This window comes from Doryrhamphus excisus, linkage group LG22 (assembly GCF_037039965.1).
Source record: "Doryrhamphus excisus strain RoL-2023G ecotype Guam linkage group LG22, RoL_Dexc_Guam_v1.1, whole genome shotgun sequence".
Classification (NCBI taxonomy): domain Eukaryota; kingdom Metazoa; phylum Chordata; class Actinopteri; order Syngnathiformes; family Syngnathidae; genus Doryrhamphus; species Doryrhamphus excisus.
The window spans coordinates 186,869-210,629 of record NC_136378.1 but is presented as its reverse complement, the minus strand read 5'-3'; the positions used below and the strand labels follow the sequence as shown (position 1 = coordinate 210,629).

Genomic DNA, 23,761 nt, shown 5'->3' with positions numbered 1-23,761 from the left:
AAGTGCATTAGAAGCAAGTTGAAAAAACGTGAAAAAACGACATTCAAGTAATAAGTACTACATTCTACACACTGGTGGCCCATTCCTCACCTGGCCTCTGAGGCAGGGCACCAGTCCCTGTCACGTATTCACCATGGCAATGCTATTTTTATTCACCAAAAGTGTCACTGGCGGTGAAACAGAGGGAAGGGGGAAAACGAGGTGCTCCTCAAATAGGAGTCCAAAGGGAAGGAAGGGGGGTTAAAGTGGGGGCGGTTTCCCGAGAGCTAACGGAAACAATATACAGTAGCAACTATGTAAGCACACTAGAGGATGCACCCTGGACTGGTGGCCAGCCAATCCCAGGGCACATATAGACAAACAACCATTCACACTCACACATTCATACCTATGGACAATTTGGAGTGGCCAATGAAGCTAACATGTTTTTGGAATGGGGGCGGAGTACCCAGAGAAAAGCCACGCATGCCCGGGGAGAACATGCAAACTCCATACAGAGATGGCCGGGGGGGGGGGGGGGGGGGGATTGAACCCAGGTTTTCCCGTCTCCTGCAACAACACGCCTATTTGGATGGTGTTCTCCTTCAATCAACGTCTATTGTAACTACCAAGACTTGCCGATCATGCCGCAGTCCAAGTCCTCCTCTGTTTGCTATGACGCCAGTTGGCCGCCAGAGGGCAGCAGAGAGGCCTAAAGGCTGGACATCCTGTGTGAAACATCCAATGAAATGTAGTCAGCAGCCTGGGTGCCACATGGTGCTTTTTATTGATGTGCCAAAAGGGGAAGCGTTTGGAGAGAAAGTCAATGGAAAGGAAATAGAAAAATAGAGATGAACAAGATGATTTATTGCAAATGCAAAGTCGATTACTTTGGATTCTTTGGATCAACAAACTATGTGGACTCTACAAGTGGACTGTATAGTATCTGACCTTTGACCCAGCTCGTGTCAGCTTCATCATGCTACGCAGCCTTTCAATGTCCTCTCATCTGGGGGGGGTGGAATCATTCCAAGCACCGCCCCTCCCTCCCCCCCCCTCACCCCTCCCCAGGTTAGATCAGAGAATATTTCTCCCGATTCCCAACTCCTCCTCACTGTCTCTCCTGAAGCGAGGCCACCCGGTCTACGCCTGCAGCGTGGTCTCTCGCTTGGACGGGGGCACCAGGTGGTGGGGAAGCGTGGCGGGCAGCTCGTGGCCCTCGAGCTTGACTTTGATCAGGTGGTTGGCCAGGGCGAACTCTTCGTTGTCGAGGAGGCCGTCTCTGTCCACGTCGGCCAGCTTCCAGATCTTTCCCAGCACCGTGTTGGGGAGTTTGGACTTGAGCATCTCCTTCTTGGCGGCGGCGCCCGACACCTTGCCGTTGATGGGCGACAGCGTGTAGAAGATCTCGTCGTACGAGGGCTTGTCGCGGTTCACCACCCAGTCCAGGTCGTCTATGCCCTCGCTGGCGCCTTCGCCGTAGCCGTGGCCGAAGGGCCCGCTCATGGTGCCCTCGAAGGCGCCGCCCTTGACCGAGTTGCAGGGCAGCGCTGCCTCCTCCTGCCGCACCAGGGCCATGAGGCGGGCGATGTCGTTGGCCAGCATGTCCTCCACGGCCTCCAGCAGCCTGGGTTTCATGGAGGCGAACTTGGAGAAGTCCTGGGCGTTGAGCAGCTCCTGGCGACAGGAAAGAGGACTCGGTGAGGAACAGGTCGGACCTCGGCCGTCCGCACGCCTTACCTGCATCTTGGCCAGGTTGGGGAAGTCTCCGGGCGAGATCTGGTGCTCCTTCTCCACCTTCACGTAGATCTCCCCCAGGTTGGCGATCAGTTCTTTCTTCTTGGACTCCTTCCCAAACACGCTGGGCATCTCCTTCTTCAGCGAACAGATGATGTAAGCGTGCACCTGAAACAGAAGCTTCATTTTTACACCTGCACGATGTCACGCGGGACCCGTGTAGCCGTTTTCACTACAACGGTGGGCTTATCCGGGGCCCCCAAAGGGCGGCCCACAGTTGTTTGGTTGCTTTTTTTAACTGACACCCGGCGCATTCTAAACGTCTCCTTTGACTAGAAAACCACAAACTGAACAACCAATCCATCCATCCATCCATCCATCCATCCATCCATCCATCCATCCATCCATCCATCCATCCATACCACTTATCCTAAACAAAACCACCCTAAGCATGAAAAGTTCTAATGATAACAGATTGTGGTGTTGTAGGAAAAGGTGGGTCTGGGTGTTCAAGGGGGGCCAGCCCTGGTCTCCAGACCAGGAGGGTGGAAGAGAATAATATCACGTGTGGGCCGCAGGTTGATTTCATGGTCGGGCACGACGACGACGGCTTTGCCAACGTGTCCATGACATGGTAGCATCTGAGCTAGTGAGAGGAGTCTGTGTGCAGCTTTCATACGCGTGCAGCGATGGTGGTCGTCCTGCCGGCGCCTTTTGGGTTGTGCAAGCACTGACCTTTGCGAGGCGCGCTCGCTTGATGAGGTCGTTGAGTTTTCGTAACGCGGCGTTGCGAGGCAAGGACTGGATGTCTAAGAAGAGATCTTGCTCCTCCGCCTCAAACAACTTCCTGTTGTCGGGCACCAGCAGGGGCTGCGCCCAGAACGACCCGATGTAGACGCGCACCACCTGCAAAGAAGGAGAGAGGAAGGCTGCAGTTGAACCCGTGTGAAAGAATCAACAGAAGCGCTTTGCTAAATGGCAGCCAACAGGAAGTGGGAGGACAGAGCAGCCTCGCGTCCAAGTCCTTCCAAAGCCACAAGGTCAGTGAAGGTCAATGTCCACGTGACACAAACCCAACAGCTCACAAAAGTGATCCCGTGACCACACGGCTGTGCTGTGACCTTGACAGGAAGTACACTGGGATGCAAAAACAAATTACAAAGCATCTGTGAATCCTGGCTAAAATGCTACCATGGCTAAAATGCTAGCATGCTAATGTTAACAATGCGCTACCACCTAGCATGATAGCAAAAGGTGTCTGTGTAAGGGGGCGCCATGGCTCAGTTGGCAGAGTGGTCATCTGCCAACCTGAAGATCGTGGGTTCGATCCTCCGTCCTCCCATGATCCCGAGGTCCTGGACCAACCATCACGAGGTGGGTGTGCCAACAGGGTCAACGCGCTTCCAGCGCCCTCAGGTGGAACATTTTACCATTTAAGGTCATACCTGAGAAAATGGCTAAAATGCTAGCATGCTAACACCTAGCATGACAGCAAAAGGTAAAAGCTGAGAAAATGGGCAAAATGGTGGCAGTGCCAACCCGTCCCACCGTCTACCCCCCTAAGAGGGATGAGGGCGTACCTCGGGTGTGTTGATGATTTTCCCCAAAGACCACATCAGCGCTCCGTAGACCCTCATCAGCTGCTGGGTGCTGATCTGGTCGGCCTTGTTCAGGACTACTCTCATCTTGTCCTCGTGGTTCTTGAGTGCACGGATCACCTCTGAGAACTCATCCGAGATGTCCAGCTTGTGGGCATCAAACAGGAGGATGATGCGGTCCACGCGCTCGGCAAACCACTCCAACACGGCGGCAAAGTCGTACCCTGCTCGCACCAAAGGAGAAGAGGTGGTCTTGATGACATCATCTTTACGTGCACGCGCATGCCCATACACAGAGTACATGCAGTATTTCATCTCCTAGCGTGTATCTTTACGGTATTTCATCTCCTAGCGTGTACCCGCAGTATTTCATCTCCTAGCATGTACCTGCAGTATTTCAACTACTAGCGTGTACCCGCAGTATTTCATCTCCTTGCATGTACCCGCAGTATTTCATCTACTAGCGTGTACCCACAGTATTTCATCTCCTTGCATGTACCTACAGTATTTCATCTACTAGCGTGTACCTACAGTATTTCATCTCCTTGCGTGTACCCGCAGTATTTCATCTACTAGCGTGTACCTACAGTATTTCATCTCCTTGCATGTACCTACAGTATGCACATGGACAAAGAGGAGGAGCAGGGTGGAGGCCAGAAAGGAAAGTAGGAGGTTCCAGAAGTAAAAGAGTGAGGCTGACATGCCAGCGTGTGACAGAAGATGGCGTCCCAGTGGGAGCCAGTGGGAGCCAGTGGGAGCCAGTGGGAGCCAGTGGGAGCCAGTGGGAGCCAGTGGGAGCCAGTGGGAGCCAGTGAAAGACGTTTGCTCGCAGCTTGTTCACCACGTGTCCAAGAGCAGCAGGCCAGGGAGACAGCTGCAGCAGCATGAAGTTGACTTGTAGCCTGCAGGACAACTGCTGCGCCTCCAACATGCGGACATGCGGCCCCGGTGGTCCGTGCGGGGCAGGGACAATAAATGCTGACGGAAGGAGGAAGTGGCGAGAACAAAAGATAACCTTGGCTCGCGTCTCACTTGCAAGAGTGGAAGACACATACTTTCCCTGCCGTCTACATAATTGACAGAAGCATGTTCCTAATTTTCCAAACAAATTTCCCCACTGACGGACGAATAAAGGCATATCTTAATCTTAATCCTATGGATCCATAACCTCCAAGAAGGCTCGTGGAGGTCACATGGATGGTGACGTAAGATCATCTCATCTCAACTAACAATTTATGCTTTCACAACTACACGACTCCCACATCCACCATCATCCACATCACTAATCTTCATGGTATCCACCATCATCCACATCACTAATCTTCATGGTATCCACCATCATCCACATCACTAATCTTCATGGTATCCACCATCATCCACATCACTAATCTTCATGGTATCCACCATCATCCACATCACTAATCTTCATGGTATCCACCATCATCCACATCACTAATCTTCATGGTATCCACCATCATCCACATCACTAATCTTCATGGTATCCACCATCATCCACATCACTAATCTTCATGGTATCCACCATCATCCACATCACTAATCTTCATGGTATCCACCATCATCCACATCACTAATCTTCATGGTATCCACCATCATCCACATCACTAATCTTCATGGTATCCACCATCATCCACATCACTAATCATCATGGTATCCACCATCATCCACATCACTAATCTTCATGGTATCCACCATCATCCACATCACTAATCTTCATGGTATCCACCATCATCCACATCACTAATCTTCATGGTATCCACCATCATCCACATCACTAATCTTCATGGTATCCACCATCATCCACATCACTAATCTTCATGGTATCCACCATCATCCACATCACTAATCTTCATGGTATCCACCATCATCCACATCACTAATCTTCATGGTATCCACCATCATCCACATCACTAATCTTCATGGTATCCACCATCATCCACATCACTAATCTTCATGGTATCCACCATCATCCACATCACTAATCATCATGGTATCCACCATCATCCACATCACTAATCATCATGGTATCCACCATCATCCACATCACTAATCTTCATGGTATCCACCATCATCCACATCACTAATCATCATGGTATCCACCATCATCCACATCACTAATCTTCATGGTATCCACCATCATCCACATCACTAATCTTCATGGTATCCACCATCATCCACATCACTAATCTTCATGGTATCCACCATCATCCACATCCAGTATCGGACCCCCTAGGACTCTCCTTGCTACTTCAAAACACACAGAGTACACCTGAAGCTACACAACTTGACTGAAAGACTTTGGACACATGCTAGCTCCATGTCTGCCTCCATGTCCAACATCTTACTAAGACTCCGATATCACCATGGCAACACACTGACAGCTGGGACTCTGATGGTAATAGTAATACTATGACAACCCATGTCATTACTGTATTGCTGTACTACATTCATGGCTTCATCACACAGGAAACATGAGGTCCACAAAGCAAGATTACACAAAGTCTTCTACATTTAGCAGTATTTTTAGTGCAGCCTTTAAATGGTACTACTATATAGACACATAATGTACTACTCTAGGTGGAAGTACAACATAGTGTGCTACTGTAGTTATAAGTTCAGATGATCTGCTCAGCAACATCAATGAGATACTGTACACACAGTATATACTGTACATACGGTATATACTGTACATATTGTACAAGTGGTATATACTGTAGATACAGCAGTGAGGTGAAAGTGACCGTTTCCTGAAGCCGGGTGGAAGCCTGATATCTCTCGGCATGTTTACACACACACACACACACACACACACACACACACACACACACACGGGCGGCAACACCCTGATGTGTACACACAGCTCCAGTCGGTCCTGTTTGTGTACCCATAATAGCGTACATTAGCGGCGTGATGGCTGGTGTTTGTACTACAACACTGCCAACCCGTGCGAGTGTGTCAAGGTGACCTCAGCATGCGTCTTTGGTTTCTCGGGGTTGTCGGTGTGTTTGCCGAGCTTGCCCATTGGCTCCAGCTGCTGCTAAGCAAGGCCTCATGGGAAAGCGGAGTGAATAAGAAGCAGAGTGCATATCGGCGCACGGAGAAACGCACGTGGTGAGGATGGCCTTCTTGGGAAACCCAATTCTCCATTTTACGCCACTTCCTGTTCTTAAGAGTCCTGTTGCACGTTCTGTATGCGCTTCCTCTTAAAGCGTGACAGAAAAAGGGAAGGAAGACGCTCTGCGGGTCATCTTGAGTCACATGACTGTGCAAGTGAGAGGGAGCACGTGAACAAGGAATAAAACGGGATGTCGTGTATTTCATCAAGGAAGGTCATTTCTTGACATCTGCTCAATGTGGAAATGCTGCTTTGCATGGCGGTGACCATCTGGTCCTTGGAAAGGTTCTGGTGACAGGAGTGTCAACCCTAATTGGCAGACTGATGTCATGAGAAAGTCAAGTGTGACGAGGAACCAAAAGAGGATGTTGAAGACGAGGGTGGTGGAGCAAAGTCAAAGGTAAGGAGACAGGAAGTGAACATCAAAGAGCTTCCTTAGCTTTACATGACCTGTTATGATGGGCCCCTGGGGGGGGGGGGTCATGTGGTGGACAAGCCTAGTGCATGCGTTTTCCTTGCATTCTTCATATTTGAACTTCCTGTTCACGCCATTCTGTGTGTGTTTGGATTGGCGGGTGGTGATGAGTGTGGTAGTGTGGTGTTGGCAGACCTCGACTGATCCTCTGTTTCTCTCCCGACAGGATTCCAGGCGTGTCGATGATGCTGATGCTCTCCAGGACCGGGTTGGGCAACTGGGCACACATGAACCTGCAAGAAAGAAAGAGAAATGACAACAAGGAACGCGGAGAAGCAAACACCACTAGTGGTCAAGTACGCTCAGGTCAACTGAGGGTTGGATGGATGGCTTGGAGACAGTTGGAGACGTCTGATATGGATGCAGTCACATGGTTCCTAAAGCGAGCCCCAACACTCCCGTCACAGGCAGACCAGACATACCCGTCTGCTCTCGCCCTGAAAGATGGGCTGGTTGAAGACGGCCTGCAGCTAGGAGTACACGCTACGAGTACACGCTACGAGTACACGCTAGGAGGCCGCGTCGCTTTCAGTCAAAGTGAAAGACTGAACACACCAGAAAACACCAGCCTGGAGGCGCTGGGTCACGAGGCTGGAGGAGCCTTGCTGTTACTTTCAAGTTGACAACCACACACACACACACACACACACACAAAAGCCTAATCCCATAGCGTTTTTGTTGAAGACGGCAAGGAACATGCAAGCTTTCTTGTCATTGCTGCCGGCGCCATTGTAGGAATTTTCATCCAGGGTTTCCATTTAGCCGTCTAACCCAACACTTTCCACTCGCCACTTGTGGGAAAATCCAGGAAGGGACGATGTGTTGTTAGAACTGAGAGGCATGGACGTCGGGTCTCCAGCGGGTGGAAAAAACCCAGTGGCCACACTTCTTTACAAAGATAACACCAAGGGTTAATTTCCGTGTTCCTGTGATTGAATGTTGATGCCTTACCTCTTGACCCCTGACCTCCCTCCCCATTGTACACCCAACTTCCCAGTGAGAGAGGAAGCGGATTTGGGGGCTGCCGGCATGTGAGGTGCAGGACAAAGACTTGTGTGGTTTCTCCAGGATTATCTGCTCTTGAACGTCCAAGTGTGTCTTAGTGAGCAGGTCACCTTACGGTGCATTCACAGACATCGGGATAGTCCACAGCACAGCATTTGTCTCTGCTGTCCACATCCAACCAGGCTGCGGCACTTTCAGGAAGAAATTCCAGGCCAGGTTGAGGACAGGACGGGAGCGGGACCGGTGCGGAACTTGCCCTCTGCTGACTCAGCTTTTACTGATAGAGGGCCCCCCTCGCTGACGGTGGGGGCATGTCAACTAAAAATGCAGGGGGGGGGGGGGGGGGGGGGGGGGAGTCCAGAAGGCATGTACTGTGGTAACGTTAATGACTGCAGGAGCGCATGACCAAGTCTTTATCAAGGTGCTCCTGCCAAAGGTGAGCCTGCTGGTTAAAGGCTAACTGGCATCTTAGTCCCGTGTGTTCTCACATAAGCGGCGGGACCGCGGGTGTCCAAGGAGGCCTCTGGCACCTTCCAAATATATCATTTCACAACGACAGTAAAAAAAACACAAAGTCAGCAAAAATATGCAGTTGTTTTCCAACAATGGAGTGTCGCTATGAAGAAGGAGTGGGAACTTTAGCAGAATAACATTAGGAGGAAAAACCTCATTTCACCACAATCCACTTGAATTATTACAGAAAAACAAATGTTATGTTATGGGACTATTAGGTTGGGAGAAAGTTTGAATATTATGGGATGAAGTCATGCCATTAAAGAACATTGGAAAAGATTTAGGAAGAAAGTTGAAATATTTGGAAAATGTTCCAAAAAACAACAGCAAAACGGTAAAAAGAGGAAAGATGCTAATAAGGTACTTTTTCACCGACTGAGATGCCATTTTTTCTTGAAACATATTATTAGCATGATCATGGAGCTTAGCACGGCTAGCAAGTAAAGGTACATTAGAGCACATTGCACCAGCATCCACCCGCTTGTCGTGTTTATTTTGGGAACGCCAGCTTCCCAAAGAGCCGGCAGCCAATAGAAGATGGCGATTGAAGCCAACCGCAGCACGGCGCCCATCGGGGTGACAAACGATGCAGCCATGGACAATGGCCTTTGTTTACACACAATCTTATCTGCTTCCCTCCGCCATGTGTAATTCACCCAGGCGGCCAATCCTGCACTTGCAAGGTCTTATGAGAGATGCCTGACTTTGCTTTTTATTGAGCTTGTCTGACGATGTTGGGCGGCGTGTCGCAGCAAAGAGCAAACAATCAGCCAAAGCGCAGGAAGTGATTGATTTGGGTGGAAAGTAACAACATGATGGGAATAAAGTCGGAATATTACAAGGAAAGAATCCAGGAAGAAAGTTGAAATGGCTGGGAAAGACGAGGATCGGGGGGATTTTCCCCTTATGTTAGACCATGAAGCCCTGGCTGGGAAAGCTTTGGATAAGATAAGATAAGATAAGGTCATGTGGGCTGCTTTTGTCCTAAAACTAGGCTGTAAGACAAGACACGCTGACGCAATATTGGCTCGGGATCTTTCTCAAGGACACCTGGTCAAGGACAAATCTGCTCTGGCATTCGCCAACAGGCCTTTAATGGCCACGGGGCTAAGAGCAGCAAGGAGCGCCTGGCGGACTGATCCATAGGAATAGGAGAGTGACACACTAACTGAACTTTTGTGAGGACATGCCGAGTCAGACTGGCTACAAATGGGTCCTAATGGCCGCCAAGGACAGGGCCGGACCTTTAACCCGCTCTGGTGTCGTCAACGGGGCAGGCTGGGAATGAGGGAGGCCGTCCGTGATGTCACCGAGAGCGCATAGCTGCATAGACTGTGCCGAGGAGGACGGGGCAGCATCAGCCTCAAGAGACCCAAAGATGGCTGGAAGGCTCGGGTCAAAGCGAAAGCAGCGCCTCACGGGTGACACCCAACCTTTTAGGGCGGTGATGAAAGAAGGGAACTCACACAAACTCCACACAGCTGACAAGATTGTGCAACAGCTGTACTGAAAGTGCCTTGCCAAGCGTGTCTCGGTCAGGGCGTGGAAGTGCCGACATTCATTTGGGAATTTGTATGCAAAGCAACTTTGCAACACGAGATACGGTTGCTCGTTGCTTTTATTCCCCCCCATATGTAAAGATAGTCCTTGCTGACCCCTTCAGTCGTCTAAATCAACATCGTGGGCAGAGTGGGAACACGCCCAATGTTGAGCCTGAAGTTGCGCCCTCGGCCATTGCGATGCAAAAGTTGGGACATTGGAAGTTCCTATTGAACACCCCTCTAACAACATCTCCGAACAATGGCGGAACTTTACCTGTTAAGAAAGGCGTTTCCAAAGGCGTTGAGTTTACGGAAGGGCTTCTTCGGGTCGACAACCAGCGCGTTGCCGGGGATCTGCCCTTCCTGATCGCCGTGCATCACCGCGATGAAAGAGTCCGTGGTCGGCTCGGGCCCGATCCGCATCCCGGGGAAGTCCTGCTCCATGAGGTGTCGGATGAAGGTGGTTTTCCCGGTGGAGTACTGGCCCACCAGCAGCACCATGGGCTTGTTGTCGAAGTCGGCATCTTCCAGGGCCGGGGAGTGGAAGTCGTGGAATCGATACGTGTCCTCCAGCGGGAACAGTTTGGTCCGGTAGAGCTGCCGCAGCCCGTCCGCCACGTTCTGGAAGAGCTCGGGGTCCTTTTTTAAGGTTTTCCGGAACATGCTGTATGAACTTTATTGACACAAGCCGTGTCAGAAGCCACCTACGACGTGAACCTGGGGTGCTGGTCGTAGTCGCCCGTCGGAATGAAGCAATGGCTGGGCGAGGCGAGGTCTGGCTACTTTTTGTCCCCACCTCCTCGGGGCTGCTCCCTGCCACACGGCCGCAGACGCTCCCTAGTCTTCCCAGCTCAGCTCCGGCTTCAGGCACACGACACTCGGCTAACAAACCGCACTTTAAAAACACCGATAAAGTTGATAGTTTATGTTCCAATAACTTACTGTTAATACGGCTAGCAAGTTGACGGCTTTCCCGGTGACGTCGGCGTCACCTGACCTCGTACGGCAAGCCGGAGTCGCCATGTTCCTAAAATACGTCAGCTGTCCGTGCGCCGAAACATTGGTGGCGTAACTCATTTTTAAAAACACATCGACTATTAAAAGCTCTTTATACGTAACGTGGCAAACAAACAACACATAACTGGTCGAATTGGTCGCCTTTTTGGCCGTGAGGATTGACTGGAGTAGGCCTCCGAGAGGAGGGACACCGGAAATGTCGTGCGTATTTCACAATAAAGGTCTGAATATGCGGAGAGGAAGTTGAAATAACTTTACTACTGACATCCATGCACAAGCACTAGGCGCTACACAAACGTGGCGAGAACTTACAAAGTGCACATTGAGATGTTCCCACTCGTACTATTTTGTCATTCGGGGCCCTCCACGTCTTTTTTATGTATTTTGTAACATGTCATTGTCATTTAGGCCCCACTTTTCCTGACTTTACAGTCATCTGTCAATTCAGGTTGCTAGTTACATAGCCATGTTTATATACCCTACCCCCCAAAGGATTTGAAATATTGTTAGCATCATAATGCTAACTAATGTTTATCATCACGATGCTACATCATCTGGCAACGTAGGGGAATGTGCCAAGTGTTCCTATTTCCTGAAGTAGCCAATTGAAGACAAGTCCATCTGTCAGTGTCAGGTTCACCGTGGTTGGGAAGAACATTCAGCATCACTGCTTTGCTGTGACGGACATCTTGGCTGGCCTTCTCCTTTCTCCGCTCCGCTGGGCCGACTCATCTCCGTTTTCCACCAACTGCACCAGCAAGTGTTGTGATGTTGATGACAGATGAGGCATTTGATGTACTTTTAAGCACGGGAATGAAGACTGAAGGATCGAAGGAAGGAAACAACCATCAGCTTTTATGGGACGAGCCCGGTGGTCTTGGTCCTCCATCACGACTGAACAGTTGTTGGGGTTAGGCTGCACCCTGCTGCTGAATGCTGGCTCTGGCGGATGCCGTCAAGGTCAGGTCAAAGGTCACATTCTGTGGAAGATTTCTCCTGTGTTTGCACCAGCCACTTTCTCTTTCTGTTTCTAGGAGGTTCATGATGATGAAAGTTTGGATTCAGTCTTTTCTATTGACCAAACAATGTCAAAAGACGCCAGGCTGCAATGTGACACGCTTGCCGTGTTTTCAGGAGGTTTTATTGACAGAGAAAGCAAACGTGATCACGGGCGTCTTACATGTTGGATGGACGTACTGCAGCTGCTTTGTGTCCCTCCACGGATAACAGCAGCTCCACTGGAAGCCTGAGTTGTCCCATATGGAGATGCTGTTACAGCTGGAGAGACCCACAGAAACACCACCAGCTACTGGGGGGGTAGGACAAACGCCACACAGGACATCACAGCCTTCTTCCTGCTTGGCCTCCACCTGGTAGAGAAGGCTGCCCTCTTCTGGATGGAAGACACCATTTGATGTTGACCCCAGCCGTCACCTTGGCTTTTACTCCAGCGCAGATTTATGACAGCAATAAAAGCGAGTCTTTCACCCGATGAATGATGAAATCAGCGCCATCTTAAGAACGGTGCAGAATTCCTCTAATGGTGAATGAGCTTTGACCCTTAACCTTGTCCTCTGGTGAAGCACACAAAAACACAGCCATAAAGTCATCGAGGTGCACACCTTCACCCTTTCATGGAACCGAGGCCGGGCATGGATTGTATTGGAAGCTACAATGACCAGATTTGGTAAATGCATCATGAAGTCACCACGAGAATGAAACGGCGGACAGCAGGAGTGTGCAAAGTGCTGCCGCCAGCAGCACAATTCCATCATTAAGGAGGCCATGTTGATACGAGGACGCCTACGAATAACAAGACGCTTGTCACCTACAACACGCAAGGCTGACATTGGGAGGGTGCCATAGCCACACTGGAGCACCTTTCAGCCTTAGGACGTGATTAAGAATGCCTCAATGACATCATCGGTGCGCCAGTATGCAACACCCCTGACCTGCACAAGTCTGTCAATGAGTTATTAATCAGAAACAATAATCCCTGCAGTTGACTGTGACCATAACATGCTTTACTGACATGAACGTTGACACATCGGCACCTTGGGATCAACCATCAAGACGAGCATACCCACCATGTCTGTCCCGTCAAGCCTTCAACAAACTCCCCCGGTGGCTCCACAACCTCCAAGAACACAAACACAAGATGTCAAAGCCAATGGAAACATTCATACCTTCACACATTCATCAGGGACGCTCGCTAAAAGACGATCAAGTCTCTCCCCGACCAAAATCTGGCTTCCCCCAGACCGACAGCTCCTTAAGACTGCTGAGGTGCCAGCAAGAAATTAATCATTACAATGATTGTAAATATGTTACAGACCCACCCTGCTCATAAAAGTCCAAAAAGCAAATGTCATTGTGTCTGAGCGCCGACAAACACATGACAGGCAAGAAAAAAGCCAATAAAAGACGCCTGCTCGCTAGGAACACACCATGATCGCTTTCGGCCAAATGGCCGCTTTGCTGTGATTGGATTGTGGCAGAGCGAGAACGAGAAGGCCAACCTTCCCTTTCATTTTCCATCTCCAGAAAAAGAAAGGACTCCCTCACAGGGCAAATATTATATTGGATGTTTTCACCTTATATTGGGCCTGTCAAAAATGGCGCGTTAACGTTGGAAACGAATTGAGTTGATGAATGACGGGATATTTTTGGTAATTAATGCATGCACGCTGTGTCAAGCCACGCCTTTATTCTGGGAAGACATCAGCAGCAGCCAACACCACGTGATGTATCTATCTCCATCGAGTCCTCCTCGGACCACACTTCCTCGTTATCACCACACACGGGAGGTGCATTCAGGTGCACTCCGAACATCAATGGGAAAGACTATCTCCAAGGCCTCTAACATGCAATGTCCCTCTGATGGACTCCTTCCTGATCCTATCCATCCTGGTCACTCCCAATGAGAACCTGTCATGCTCATCTCAACAACACGCTTATGTGTGAGTCCATAAACGATTAAAGCGAGCAGAGTAAGATAAAAGGATTTTCACAAGTGTGCTATTTTTGTAGCGGTAACATTTCCTGTTCATTTGGAGCTGTTAATACATACAATCTTTTTGTTCGTAAAATACAATCTCAAGAGGAATATTTGACAAATGCAGATTAATTTCATAGATGTTTTTTTTTATCATGACTCATTTTCTATGGTTATGATGAAAGAAATAGGAAACACTAAACACTCTAGTAATGTAATATTCCAACTGGGAGTCACACAGAATATACGAGTTATTTCCAATGGTAAAATAATATTGTCATGCATCACCATTATGAATGAAGTCCCACGACGCCGAGTAACATTCCTGCTGTTTGACCTGCGTGGGCTTCCGTACACGTCGATGCGGTGGCGAAGGTGCGAGTAAGCTAACCATGATCATCATTGAATTATCCTTCCAGTAGGGAAATAAAAGCACCGGGCGTGTGATTCCGTGACTGTTGTGAATACGAAGATGTTAAAGTGACGAGCAAGTTTGTTGGCTCTGTGGTCGTTTGGCCTTTTATCTCGCTAGCCCCGCTTGGCTTCAAAGCTAACGTTAGCTTGGGCTGCTAAGTCTAGCCTTCGGTAGCTGGCGTTGTTTTAGCCCGCAGCGTTCCACCAAACGGCGGTAAGATAACAGCGGCCTTCTCGATAAACATGATTTGGGACTAGGTGGTCAACCCGGCAACGTTGTCGAGTTTTAAAACGAGCTAAAGTTGGCTTGCGTCGAGCCGAAGGGATTACGGTATCAGCGGAGGCAAACACGTGGAAAGCGTTGAAAGTACAAAACCGCCTGGCCTTTAGTTTCCCCATTTTGTCTTTCCGCAGAAGATGGCAGACCTGACAACGCTGGAGAGCCTTTTGGAGATGGGCTTTGACCGGAACAGAGCGTGAGTGCCGGTGTCATGGTGGGCGGGTGGAGGCAGTGACGGTGGAAATGGAGACGGCTGTGCTTCGTGTCTTTGCAGGGAAAGAGCCGTGGCCAGCACCGGCAACCAGGGCATCGAACAAGCCATGGACTGGTCAGTTGGACACCAAGACATGTTTTGCGTGGAGTAGCATAGGCGAGCTTATTCATTTTTAAAAGTACACCACCAACATAACGCCATGGTAACTATTGACTTGGGGCTACTGGAGATCCCGGCCAATGGCGGCAAGTCACTCATGTGCGGTTGGATGATGAAGTATGGTTAGTATGGTTAGTATGGTTAGTATGGTTACCATGGTTACCACGGATACCTGGCATCTGAAGTCTATTCTCTCTGGTCTCAAGCATCTTGATTCCCAGCTACAGCACACGGCTCCTCCACCAGGGGGCGCCGTCGGCTTGCTTGAAATGTTGACATTGGAAAGCAGAGTCTTCCATGGAAAGGAATTCCTTTTCCCGCCAGTTTAGCTAGCCAACTCTGACAGCATGAAATACTTAATTTCACATGTCAATCAAACCAACCCTGTGTATAGGTCAGCTTGAAGTATATGGCCAAGGCTGACTTTTCCACAGCAGTTTTTGTCACTGGGGTAAATGGAAGAGTGAATAGTCCCAACATCCCAGCAGGGACCACATGGTGGAAAATGAAGGGATGCTGAGCATGCTAACGGATGATAAGGCGTACCGTGTACGTGTATGCTTCATGTGATAAAAAGTAGTTCCTCAGTGAAAAAGCCTATTTGTATCAAACTGCTCTTTTCCCCTCATTTTATCTTTCTTCAGAAAGCTTTTCCTACGTTGGCTTCATTCCCAACCTCATTTTCCATAAAAGCCAACTGTTAGTCTACTAGGACTTTCAGTAAAGCTTTTTCTATTCTATTTCAATTCTGTACCATTTGAAGGTTACCTTTCCTCGTTAAAATATAACTTAATTCTTGTAAAATTACAAGTGTTTTTTTTTTTATGATGACCTAAAAAACACGAGACGAAGACGGCGTTGTGTTGCTGACCAGGTTAATGGAGCACGAGAACGACGCAGACGTGGATGAGCCGTACAAACCCCCAGCAGAGAGCATCCTGGGGGGCGCGGAGGAGGACCAGCAAGAGCCTTTGCTGGGGGACACGACTGGAGGTAGGGAGGGAGGGGGGGGGGGTTAACGTGACTGCACTCATGTGCTTTGTTGGCTTTCAGTTGCGAGTGGAGAAGGCGGCCAGGTTGGTGATGCCGAGAGTTCCAAGAAGCCCATGACAGAGGAGGAGAAAGTGGAGCAGGTCAAAAGGTCAGAAGCCAGCAGTTTTCACCCGGAAACCTGGTGGCCCCACGGTGGCCTAACGGATGCACACATGCACGTGTCAGGCTGGAGGAGCTGATGCGGGTGAAGCAGGCGGAGCGGCGGGAGCGGGAGCGGGCAGAGGAGCTGGAGAGGGAGAAGCAGCGGAGGAAGCAGGGCCAAGAGCTGCAGCAGATTCGGCAAAAGATCCAAGACGACGACATGAAGAAGCTGGCCGAGCAGCGGCGGAGAGAGAAGATGGAGGACAAACTGGCCAGGTAAAGTCACCATCGGCCGGGCGAGGAAGCGTCCAAAATCAAAGATGTATTTCTGGCTTCAGGCAACGGGTCAAAGAGAAGATTGCACGAGACAGGGAGGAGCGAGCACAGAAGGTAGCTTCCACGCTTCTTGGTGCAACCGTCTGTTTGTTGTTTTCCAATTTGAAATGGAATTGTGCTTACATTGAAGTTTGGAGGCAGTGGGTCGTCCGGCACGAGCACTTCGGTCCCAGCCGGTCCCGTGTCGCCCACTGATCAAGGCCCGCCGCCCACCAAGAAGGAGTATGACGAGTCCCGAATACAGGTGAGAATGTCCGCTGTCACACGTGCCGGTTTTCCCAGGGAACGTGCTGACCATGTCCGCCACGCTAACAGGTGCGTCTGCTGGACGGCTCCACCATCACGGCGGTCTTCAAGGCCCAGGAGCCGCTGGCGGCGGTGCGCGTTTACGTGCAGGTGAACGGCAACACGCCTGAGGGTCAGGACTTCACGCTGCTGTCCCCCTACCCTCGTCACGTCTACACGGAACTGGACATGGAAAAGCCCCTCAAGGAGTTGGGTGAGGAATGTTCTTTTCAACGCTGGCCACATTTTGGTGTTCAGCTGTTCTCATCTTTTCCACGCCTCCCCAGGTTTGGTGCCTTCAGCTGTGCTGGTCGTTACCAAAAAGTGAAGGCTTGGCTTCAGGAGCCGACCTCACCGCCTCCACTTCTACCCAACCTGCAACAGACGGCCACCAGATGCCAACATCTGCTAAAACTGCTGCTCCCATTGGACGCAGTCGCTGGAAAGACGGGGAAGCTGGTTGGCGTCTGATTGGTCAACATTGGAACAAAGTAAACGCTTGTTTATTTCAAAGGGCCTTAATTTAACTTCACAACATCCTGACTTTGTGAGATTCTACTTTGCCAGTTTTTTAATAAGTCCGAATTTATTGACAGTTGACTTGAAATAAAGCTGACTCTGGAGAACCGCAGCCATGTTGTCTTATTTCCCTGGAAGCCAACTAAAGAGCTGTTTGGAGGAACGCTCCCATAGGACGAAAACAGGAACACGCAGCTTTAGCTTACGTCACCATAGCATGCTGGCCTGCAACTTCACATGGGAAATAGTCCTGCTTTAAAAAGCTCATGCTTCTCATCTCAACACAGACCCTCATCTTCACCCATCCAGGGTGGGGAAGGCAAAAGATTCCAGTGGGTTGGAGTTGTCCCCCCGGTTAGCTGGGTGGATAGTAGCCCTGGTTGTAGTTCCAGGTGTGGTAGCCGTAACCGCAGTACTGAGGTTGCTGGGGGAAAACCAAGAAGCAAAATGACCACGGAGAAATGAGAGAACTGGCGTCACTCGCTCACACCTGATACCAGCCGCCAAGCACGCCGCAACCGGCCTGGCCGCTCGTGTCCGGCGGAGGCGGGGTGGTGATGGGGACGGGAGGCGTGGCATCTGGAGCTTGTGCAGATCCGTCCGCCACCGAGCCGTCATCGCCTTTGCTCTTCTTCTCTGGCTCTTCATTCCTGGCCATTGGGAGTCAGTGTGTCAAGAACGTCCTGGGCCAATCCCGATTGTCCACACCGTTTGGGTCATGGATGAACACGGGTGACATGTTGAGGATACAGTCGTCCCTCCAAATACCACGCATGGATTACTGCTCCCTCATATCACCTTTACTTTCCAGAAATGAATGAATGTCACCCGTGTTCCTTCAAATTAGCAGAGCTGCAAAAAGGCATTTTTGTATCTTAAAGTTGGGGTATCAAACTTGGCTGTTTTAGTGTTAGTGCCACCAGTGCTGCTGTAAACATGAAATGTCCTCTTGTGGGACTAACAGGCATATCATATCTTATCTTATCGTTGGACCCCCCAAGATAACTAAGAACCATGAAAATATCCCATTCCTAAAGAAGGAACCCTACTTTATGGGAATTGACTTATCCTGACGGATTCCACAAGCCACCAAGTGTGATACCAGATTGCTGGATGTACCCAATGAGCTGCTTCTCCTACCCGTTCTGTGCTTCCCTCTTGGTGGCGCTCAGCTCCGTCAGCAGCTTCTGGTGTTCTTCATAGACGGCCATGACACTGTGAGGAGGACAGGGACAGACCGTCAGAGAAGACCACGGGACAACGGCACCTGACTGATGCGATGATGACCTTCTGATGGAGCGGCCGTGCTCCTCGGCAAACTGGAGGCCACGCCGTGAGAAGCAGAGCTTGGTGTGCGAGGCGAGGGGCGCCGCCAGAGCTCGCGTCACGCAGCCCTGCACCGCCTCGCCCGAAGACCAGGGCTCGTCCTCCAGCTCCAGCTCCAGCAGGTTGAGGTGCAGCTTGGCATTGCCCTGGGATGCACCAGAGACACAGATGATGCCATTCCACACTCGTAGGCTACAACATGTCAGCGTACAAGGAAAACATCGTAGAAAGCAATTCCGATTCCCGGCCTGAGGAATGGGAATAAATGAGCGGTAGTTTCATCCTCACTGGGCTGATCTCCAGCGCTTCCTGCAAGACGCCGCGAGCTCCGCCGGGGTCGCCGGCCAGCTTGAGCAGCAGCCGAGCCAGCTTGATGGAGTAGAAGGCGTGCAGTGCGGGCTTCTCCTTGGACTGAGCCACGGCCTCCCGCAGCAGAGCTTCCGAGCGCTCCAGCCGGCCCGCCCTCCTCTCCAAGGCAGCCCTGCGCAGGCGGACCACCGCCAGACCCGGCCGGTTCTTCTCCAGAGCCTCCAGCACTCGCCGAGCCTGGGCCACATCACCTAAAGCCAGGAGACCATGAGAGCGGGCGCCCTGCGTAGGCCCACGCATACGTGTGGCGTGGTCTCCACGCACCGTGCTTCTCCTCGAAGGTGGCTCTCTGCATGTGGATGTTGGGCGTGGATGGCAGGTGGATCTCGCAGGCTCGCTTGTAGACGGCACGAGCCTCGTCCACGCTGAGCGGCTCCAAGTATTCCACGTACTGAACACACAAAACCGAGTGAGGAAGCGGCCGCTGTGTACTGGACCTCTCCGGTTCAAGTACACGGCAGCCGGCGTTTCTACGCAGTAGGGACCGCCTGCTGGCGGTTAGGGTTAGTTCTACTCTTACTCTACTCTACTCTAAGCAGCATTAGAGATACACTCTATCCTTTTCTCACCGTTTACCATAACTTACCCAGATGCCAACAATAACCTCACGTACTACGTAGCAGAGTATCATGAAATAGCAAGACATGAGTAGTACTCCCATGAGGATGAGAGTATCATGAAATAGCAAGACATGAGTAGTACTCCCATGAGGATGAGAGTATCATGAAATAGCAAGACATGAGTAGTACTCCCATGAGCATCAGAGTATCATAAAATAGCAAGACATGAGTAGTACTCCCATGAGGATGAGAGTATCATGAAATAGCAAGACATGAGTAGTACTCCCATGAGGATGAGAGTATCATGAAATACCAAGACATGAATAGTACTCCCATGAGGATGAGAGTATCATGAAATACCAAGACATGAATAGTACTCCCATGAGAATGAGAGTATCATGAAATCGCAAGACATGAGTAGTACTCCCATGAGGATGAGAGTATCCTGCAATAGTAAGAAGTGAGTACTACCAGGATGTGGTAAGGGTCTTTGGCTGATCAATGGAGGGTGTTTTGTCCTTGCGGTGCATCATTTGTTACACTAGCACAGTAAAGGTCTTCCTCGAGAGAAAAAGGGAGCGCTTCCTTTGCTCACCTGCACAGCACGGGTAATCCCACCCCATCGAGGGTTAATTCCAGTTACGGGAGTTATTTTTCATGTCATGTGTTGACATGATCATTCCTGCCATCATATGAATATCTAGTAGGAGGGTGAGTGCGGGGATCGTAGCCTCGTGAGGAGCAGGGCGAGGTAAGGTAGGAATTGGGTCATAGCGGTTTTGTCTTGACGGGCCTACGCTAGCATGTCAACATGGCGGTCGTGCACGGCCTGCCTTGGCTTACCCGGGTCCAGAACTCCTCATAGAGCGCGCAGGCTATCAGGCAGCGCTCAAACAGAACCCGAAGTCTGTGGTGGTCTCTGGCAGGTGTAACGTCCGCCTCCGTCTCCTCCGTGTCTGCACACCAGCACAGGTCTCACATGAGACGCTGGAGACGTGGACTAGAGGTCAGCGGTGCTCACCTTTGCTGAGGTCCTGGCCGTCTGCCTTGACCTGAGCCATCTCCCAGTCCAGGTAGGAGCGCCAGCCTCGCAGCTGGGCGTGATCCAGCGGCCTCACATGGAAATAAGGACGTTTGATCTGGACGGAGAAATACAAATGGCAGCATATCGTATTGTTAGACAGCATCTGGAAAAAATGAAAGAAGCCGTGCTGACTCACAGCGTCTTCAAAGTGCCACCTCTTGCGGACCTCATCTTCATTCTCCTGGTAGACTTTGTCCCTGCGAAGCAGCACCTGCTCTCTAATTTTCCGCATCATCTCCTCCTAAGCAAACAAGACCAGCAACGTGACTCATTCTGATGACCTCGGCTGGATTGGAAGCACTGAGATGCTCCTCACGGAGTCTGCGCCTTTGGGCGTGGCGAGCTCCTCCTCCCCAGGTGGCCTCTCTTCTTCCTTGTCCTTGGCCTGCTCGGCGCGCTCCACTTTCCGGCTCTGATGGCAGAAGGCCCTCAGCTCCTCGTACTCCTCCAGGGACAACACCTCCCTCGGCTCGTGTCTACTCAGGTGGGCCTTCAACCTGAGGGAAACGTCACAAACGACGTATGTAGCGCACGGGGGGCGGCGACGGGGTTGCAGCCACGTCTTACTTTTCATAGTGGGTGTTGTACAACTGAGTGGGAACCTTGAGGACTCTGTCTAGGATGGCTGCAGCCTTCCGTGTGCTTCCTTGCTCCTTCTCCCACTCCACGTAGAGATCCCACAGCCGGTCCGAGTGGAAGTCCAGGCCCGCTGCCGCCACCGCATCCTCAAACACACTGGAAGATGGAAGAACATCAAAGCCCCACCCCCAGGGCAAATCAGGCACACATCAATGTACACATGGCATCTGTAAAGCTGAGCTTTTGTAGCAAGAGCTGCTAAGATGGGGGAAATGGGGGGTCCAGTCACTCATGAACGTTTGAGCCGTGATTCCAAAACTAGACGCATACTTCAGCAAGTGAGCCTTAATCTTGGCCCAGGTCTGGCATGCTTTGGTTCTTAAATGGCACCCAGTAAAACCACCACAGCAGGAAAGAGTCTTCCACCTGCGAATCCGCTCGGCCGACTCGGGCAGGTCCATGTCCAGTGTTCCCAGCAGCAGATTGATGTAGTGGATCCACAAGTCCACACTCAGAGGGATGGACCGCAGACCCTGAACACACACCTGGCACGGAAGACAGCAAGAACAGCCCGTCCAAACCAGCACAAGACTCTCCGGCCCCCAACGGTGGCTTGGATGGCAAGTCTCTTTACCGCCGACGCTTTGTCGTCGTTGCCAGCACGGCGCTCCAAGTCAGCATATTTTTTCCAATAGCCGTAGCAGAGGGGATAGCGGGCGAGGAAGGCCACCAGGGCTCTCCGTGATGCCGCCAAGTGTCCCTGGGGAGAAAACAAAATAACTTGGATGTTTCATCAGACACAATTAGCCTGACAAACGGCTAACGTTCTCCGGCTCTCACCTCCTGCTCGCAGTACTGCAACAGGTCAGTCCAGCCGGAGAAGTCATGAGGGCTGTCGTGTGCGGCCTTCCACAGATGGTCAAAGTCTGCTGGCATCGCACCCTCCTCGTCCTCTGCAGCTGGAGGAAGACACATGGAAGCACTGTCTGGGTCGCCAGAGGTCCCGTCCTCGTCTGGCGTCTCTGGGTCAGGTGGTGCGGGGACCATGGCGCCCTCTGTGGCTGCAGAAAGCAAGGCTTTAAAAATGCACATCCATCCACACTCAAGACTGAAGGACTTGGATCGTTTTCTATTAAAATCAATTCTGGGATAGATGCTGACAAGTCATACTGTGCCAGGAAATGTCCATTCCAGTTGCGGTTGGGGGGGGGGGGGGGGGGTCATTTTAATGCAAACCTACCAACTGGTACAAACTGATAGTATTCAAAATGCAGTTTGCATTACGCTTGTATGCTTTTTCCTGGTTTTAGTTTCAAGTTCAGTCTCTACAGTAAAGGTAAATGAAGAAATATTACAACTTTCTCTAGTATTTCAAATCGAAGGTGCAAAGAAATGGGCATGGGCATGACAGAAAATATGACAGAAAATAAGTGAGAACCACGGACTTAACAACACTCATATATATTGATATATATATCAATCAATATTCAATATCAATATTGATACATAGTAAAAAGAGGAGTAAGTGAATGACTTTAGACAAGTTAACAAGTGACAGTTAAAAGGTTAATGCTGTAAATGAGGGCCGTCACGGCTGCCCTCAAGCCATTAGCCTGACGGACGTTCATGTGGAGCCCACGCAAAACGAACCAGCACCCCAAACATTAGTCCGACACGACGCGTAGCAGGACCGTCAATTGTATTTGGCGCTATTCGAAATACCTGAAGGCTCTCCTAGCTCCCCGTTGAGGGTTACTTCGCCTTGAGCCGCCATGATGGCAGATGTAGCTATAACGTCACTGACGAGCGCCGTCATGGCGGCAAATCATGCGTGACGTCACAAACTTGCGTCACCATTGTGGCAGAAGGTTTTCGCTGAGCACATAGTAAACGCAAATAGTTAGCACATGCAAAGTGCGATTATATAGACGTTCGGTAGAATAAAGATAGCTAAGCGCTAAATGTACACAACTTATTCTGTGAAGTTATAAAAATACAGTCGTCCCTTGTTAAAAGCGGTTCATTGGTTCCAGACTCAAACGGGTTAAATGTTATTCAATGTCAACAGACGGACTTTTTCGTTCTTACAGCACATGAAACCTGCATGACTTTCCGAATTAAATCCAAAACATTGTTGGAGCTCTGTAGACACAATATAACAGCCCTATGGTCACCGTTACACTGCTATTATTACTTACACCACATTGCAACTCTCGAGATGACCGCTAGCTAGCGAGCTTAACAGTTAGCATCAAATTAATTTATTGGAATCTTAAATGCCAAAACCTTACCACTTCCACGCCAGATGGGAGACGTTTTTTCACTCCATCATGGGAACATGCCATGGGTGACTTTAATGCAAGGTAACGGTGACCAGAATGTAACATACTGCTAGTATTTCAACGTGTTGACTAACAGACCGGTCTCCCGCCAAACAGCCATCATTGATTCATTTCTGAAAAAGCGCCACATTGTGGGGGATTGCGATACTGCAAGGACCAACTGTATT

General features: G+C 50.4%; 3 protein-coding genes across 7 annotated transcripts; 1 reads left to right on the top strand and 2 right to left on the bottom strand.

The window, feature by feature from the left end:
- Nucleotides 1-742: 742 nt before the first annotated feature.
- On the bottom strand, nucleotides 743-11,148 carry ehd1a (EH-domain containing 1a). The gene is made up of 6 exons (XM_058063189.2): nucleotides 10,256-11,148; nucleotides 7,058-7,155; nucleotides 3,297-3,538; nucleotides 2,452-2,622; nucleotides 1,720-1,884; nucleotides 743-1,656 (listed from the first exon to the last, which is right to left on the bottom strand). Exons 1-6 carry the CDS (start codon nucleotides 10,642-10,644, stop codon nucleotides 1,123-1,125), a joined length of 1,599 nt encoding a protein of 532 aa, XP_057919172.2. The 5' UTR covers nucleotides 10,645-11,148; the 3' UTR covers nucleotides 743-1,122.
- A 3,242-nt stretch (nucleotides 11,149-14,390) lies between these two features.
- Nucleotides 14,391-17,446, top strand: ubxn1 (UBX domain protein 1). The gene is made up of 9 exons (XM_078788211.1): nucleotides 14,391-14,883; nucleotides 14,962-15,015; nucleotides 15,935-16,053; nucleotides 16,114-16,201; nucleotides 16,279-16,470; nucleotides 16,533-16,584; nucleotides 16,661-16,774; nucleotides 16,846-17,029; nucleotides 17,103-17,446. The coding sequence occupies exons 1-9, from the start codon at nucleotides 14,825-14,827 to the stop codon at nucleotides 17,141-17,143; spliced, it is 903 nt and encodes a 300-aa protein (XP_078644337.1). The 5' UTR covers nucleotides 14,391-14,824; the 3' UTR covers nucleotides 17,144-17,446.
- LOC131110258 (pre-mRNA-processing factor 39) lies at nucleotides 17,063-23,691 on the bottom strand. 5 transcript variants are annotated; one of them, XM_058063184.2, is made up of 15 exons: nucleotides 22,975-23,116; nucleotides 22,093-22,313; nucleotides 21,887-22,012; nucleotides 21,679-21,797; nucleotides 21,241-21,408; nucleotides 20,990-21,170; nucleotides 20,810-20,914; nucleotides 20,611-20,728; nucleotides 20,433-20,545; nucleotides 19,294-19,420; nucleotides 18,949-19,220; nucleotides 18,622-18,806; nucleotides 18,475-18,549; nucleotides 17,825-17,984; nucleotides 17,063-17,758 (listed from the first exon to the last, which is right to left on the bottom strand). In XM_058063184.2, exons 1-15 carry the CDS (start codon nucleotides 23,066-23,068, stop codon nucleotides 17,690-17,692), a joined length of 2,133 nt encoding a protein of 710 aa, XP_057919167.2. In that variant the 5' UTR covers nucleotides 23,069-23,116; the 3' UTR covers nucleotides 17,063-17,689. The 5 variants fall into 5 exon arrangements, with proteins under 5 accessions (XP_057919167.2, XP_057919168.2, XP_057919166.2 ...); XM_058063185.2 differs by lacking the exon at nucleotides 22,975-23,116 and adding an exon at nucleotides 23,544-23,691 and having other exon boundaries at nucleotides 18,475-18,806; XM_058063183.2 differs by having other exon boundaries at nucleotides 18,475-18,806.
- Between the last annotated feature and the right edge of the window lie 70 nt (nucleotides 23,692-23,761).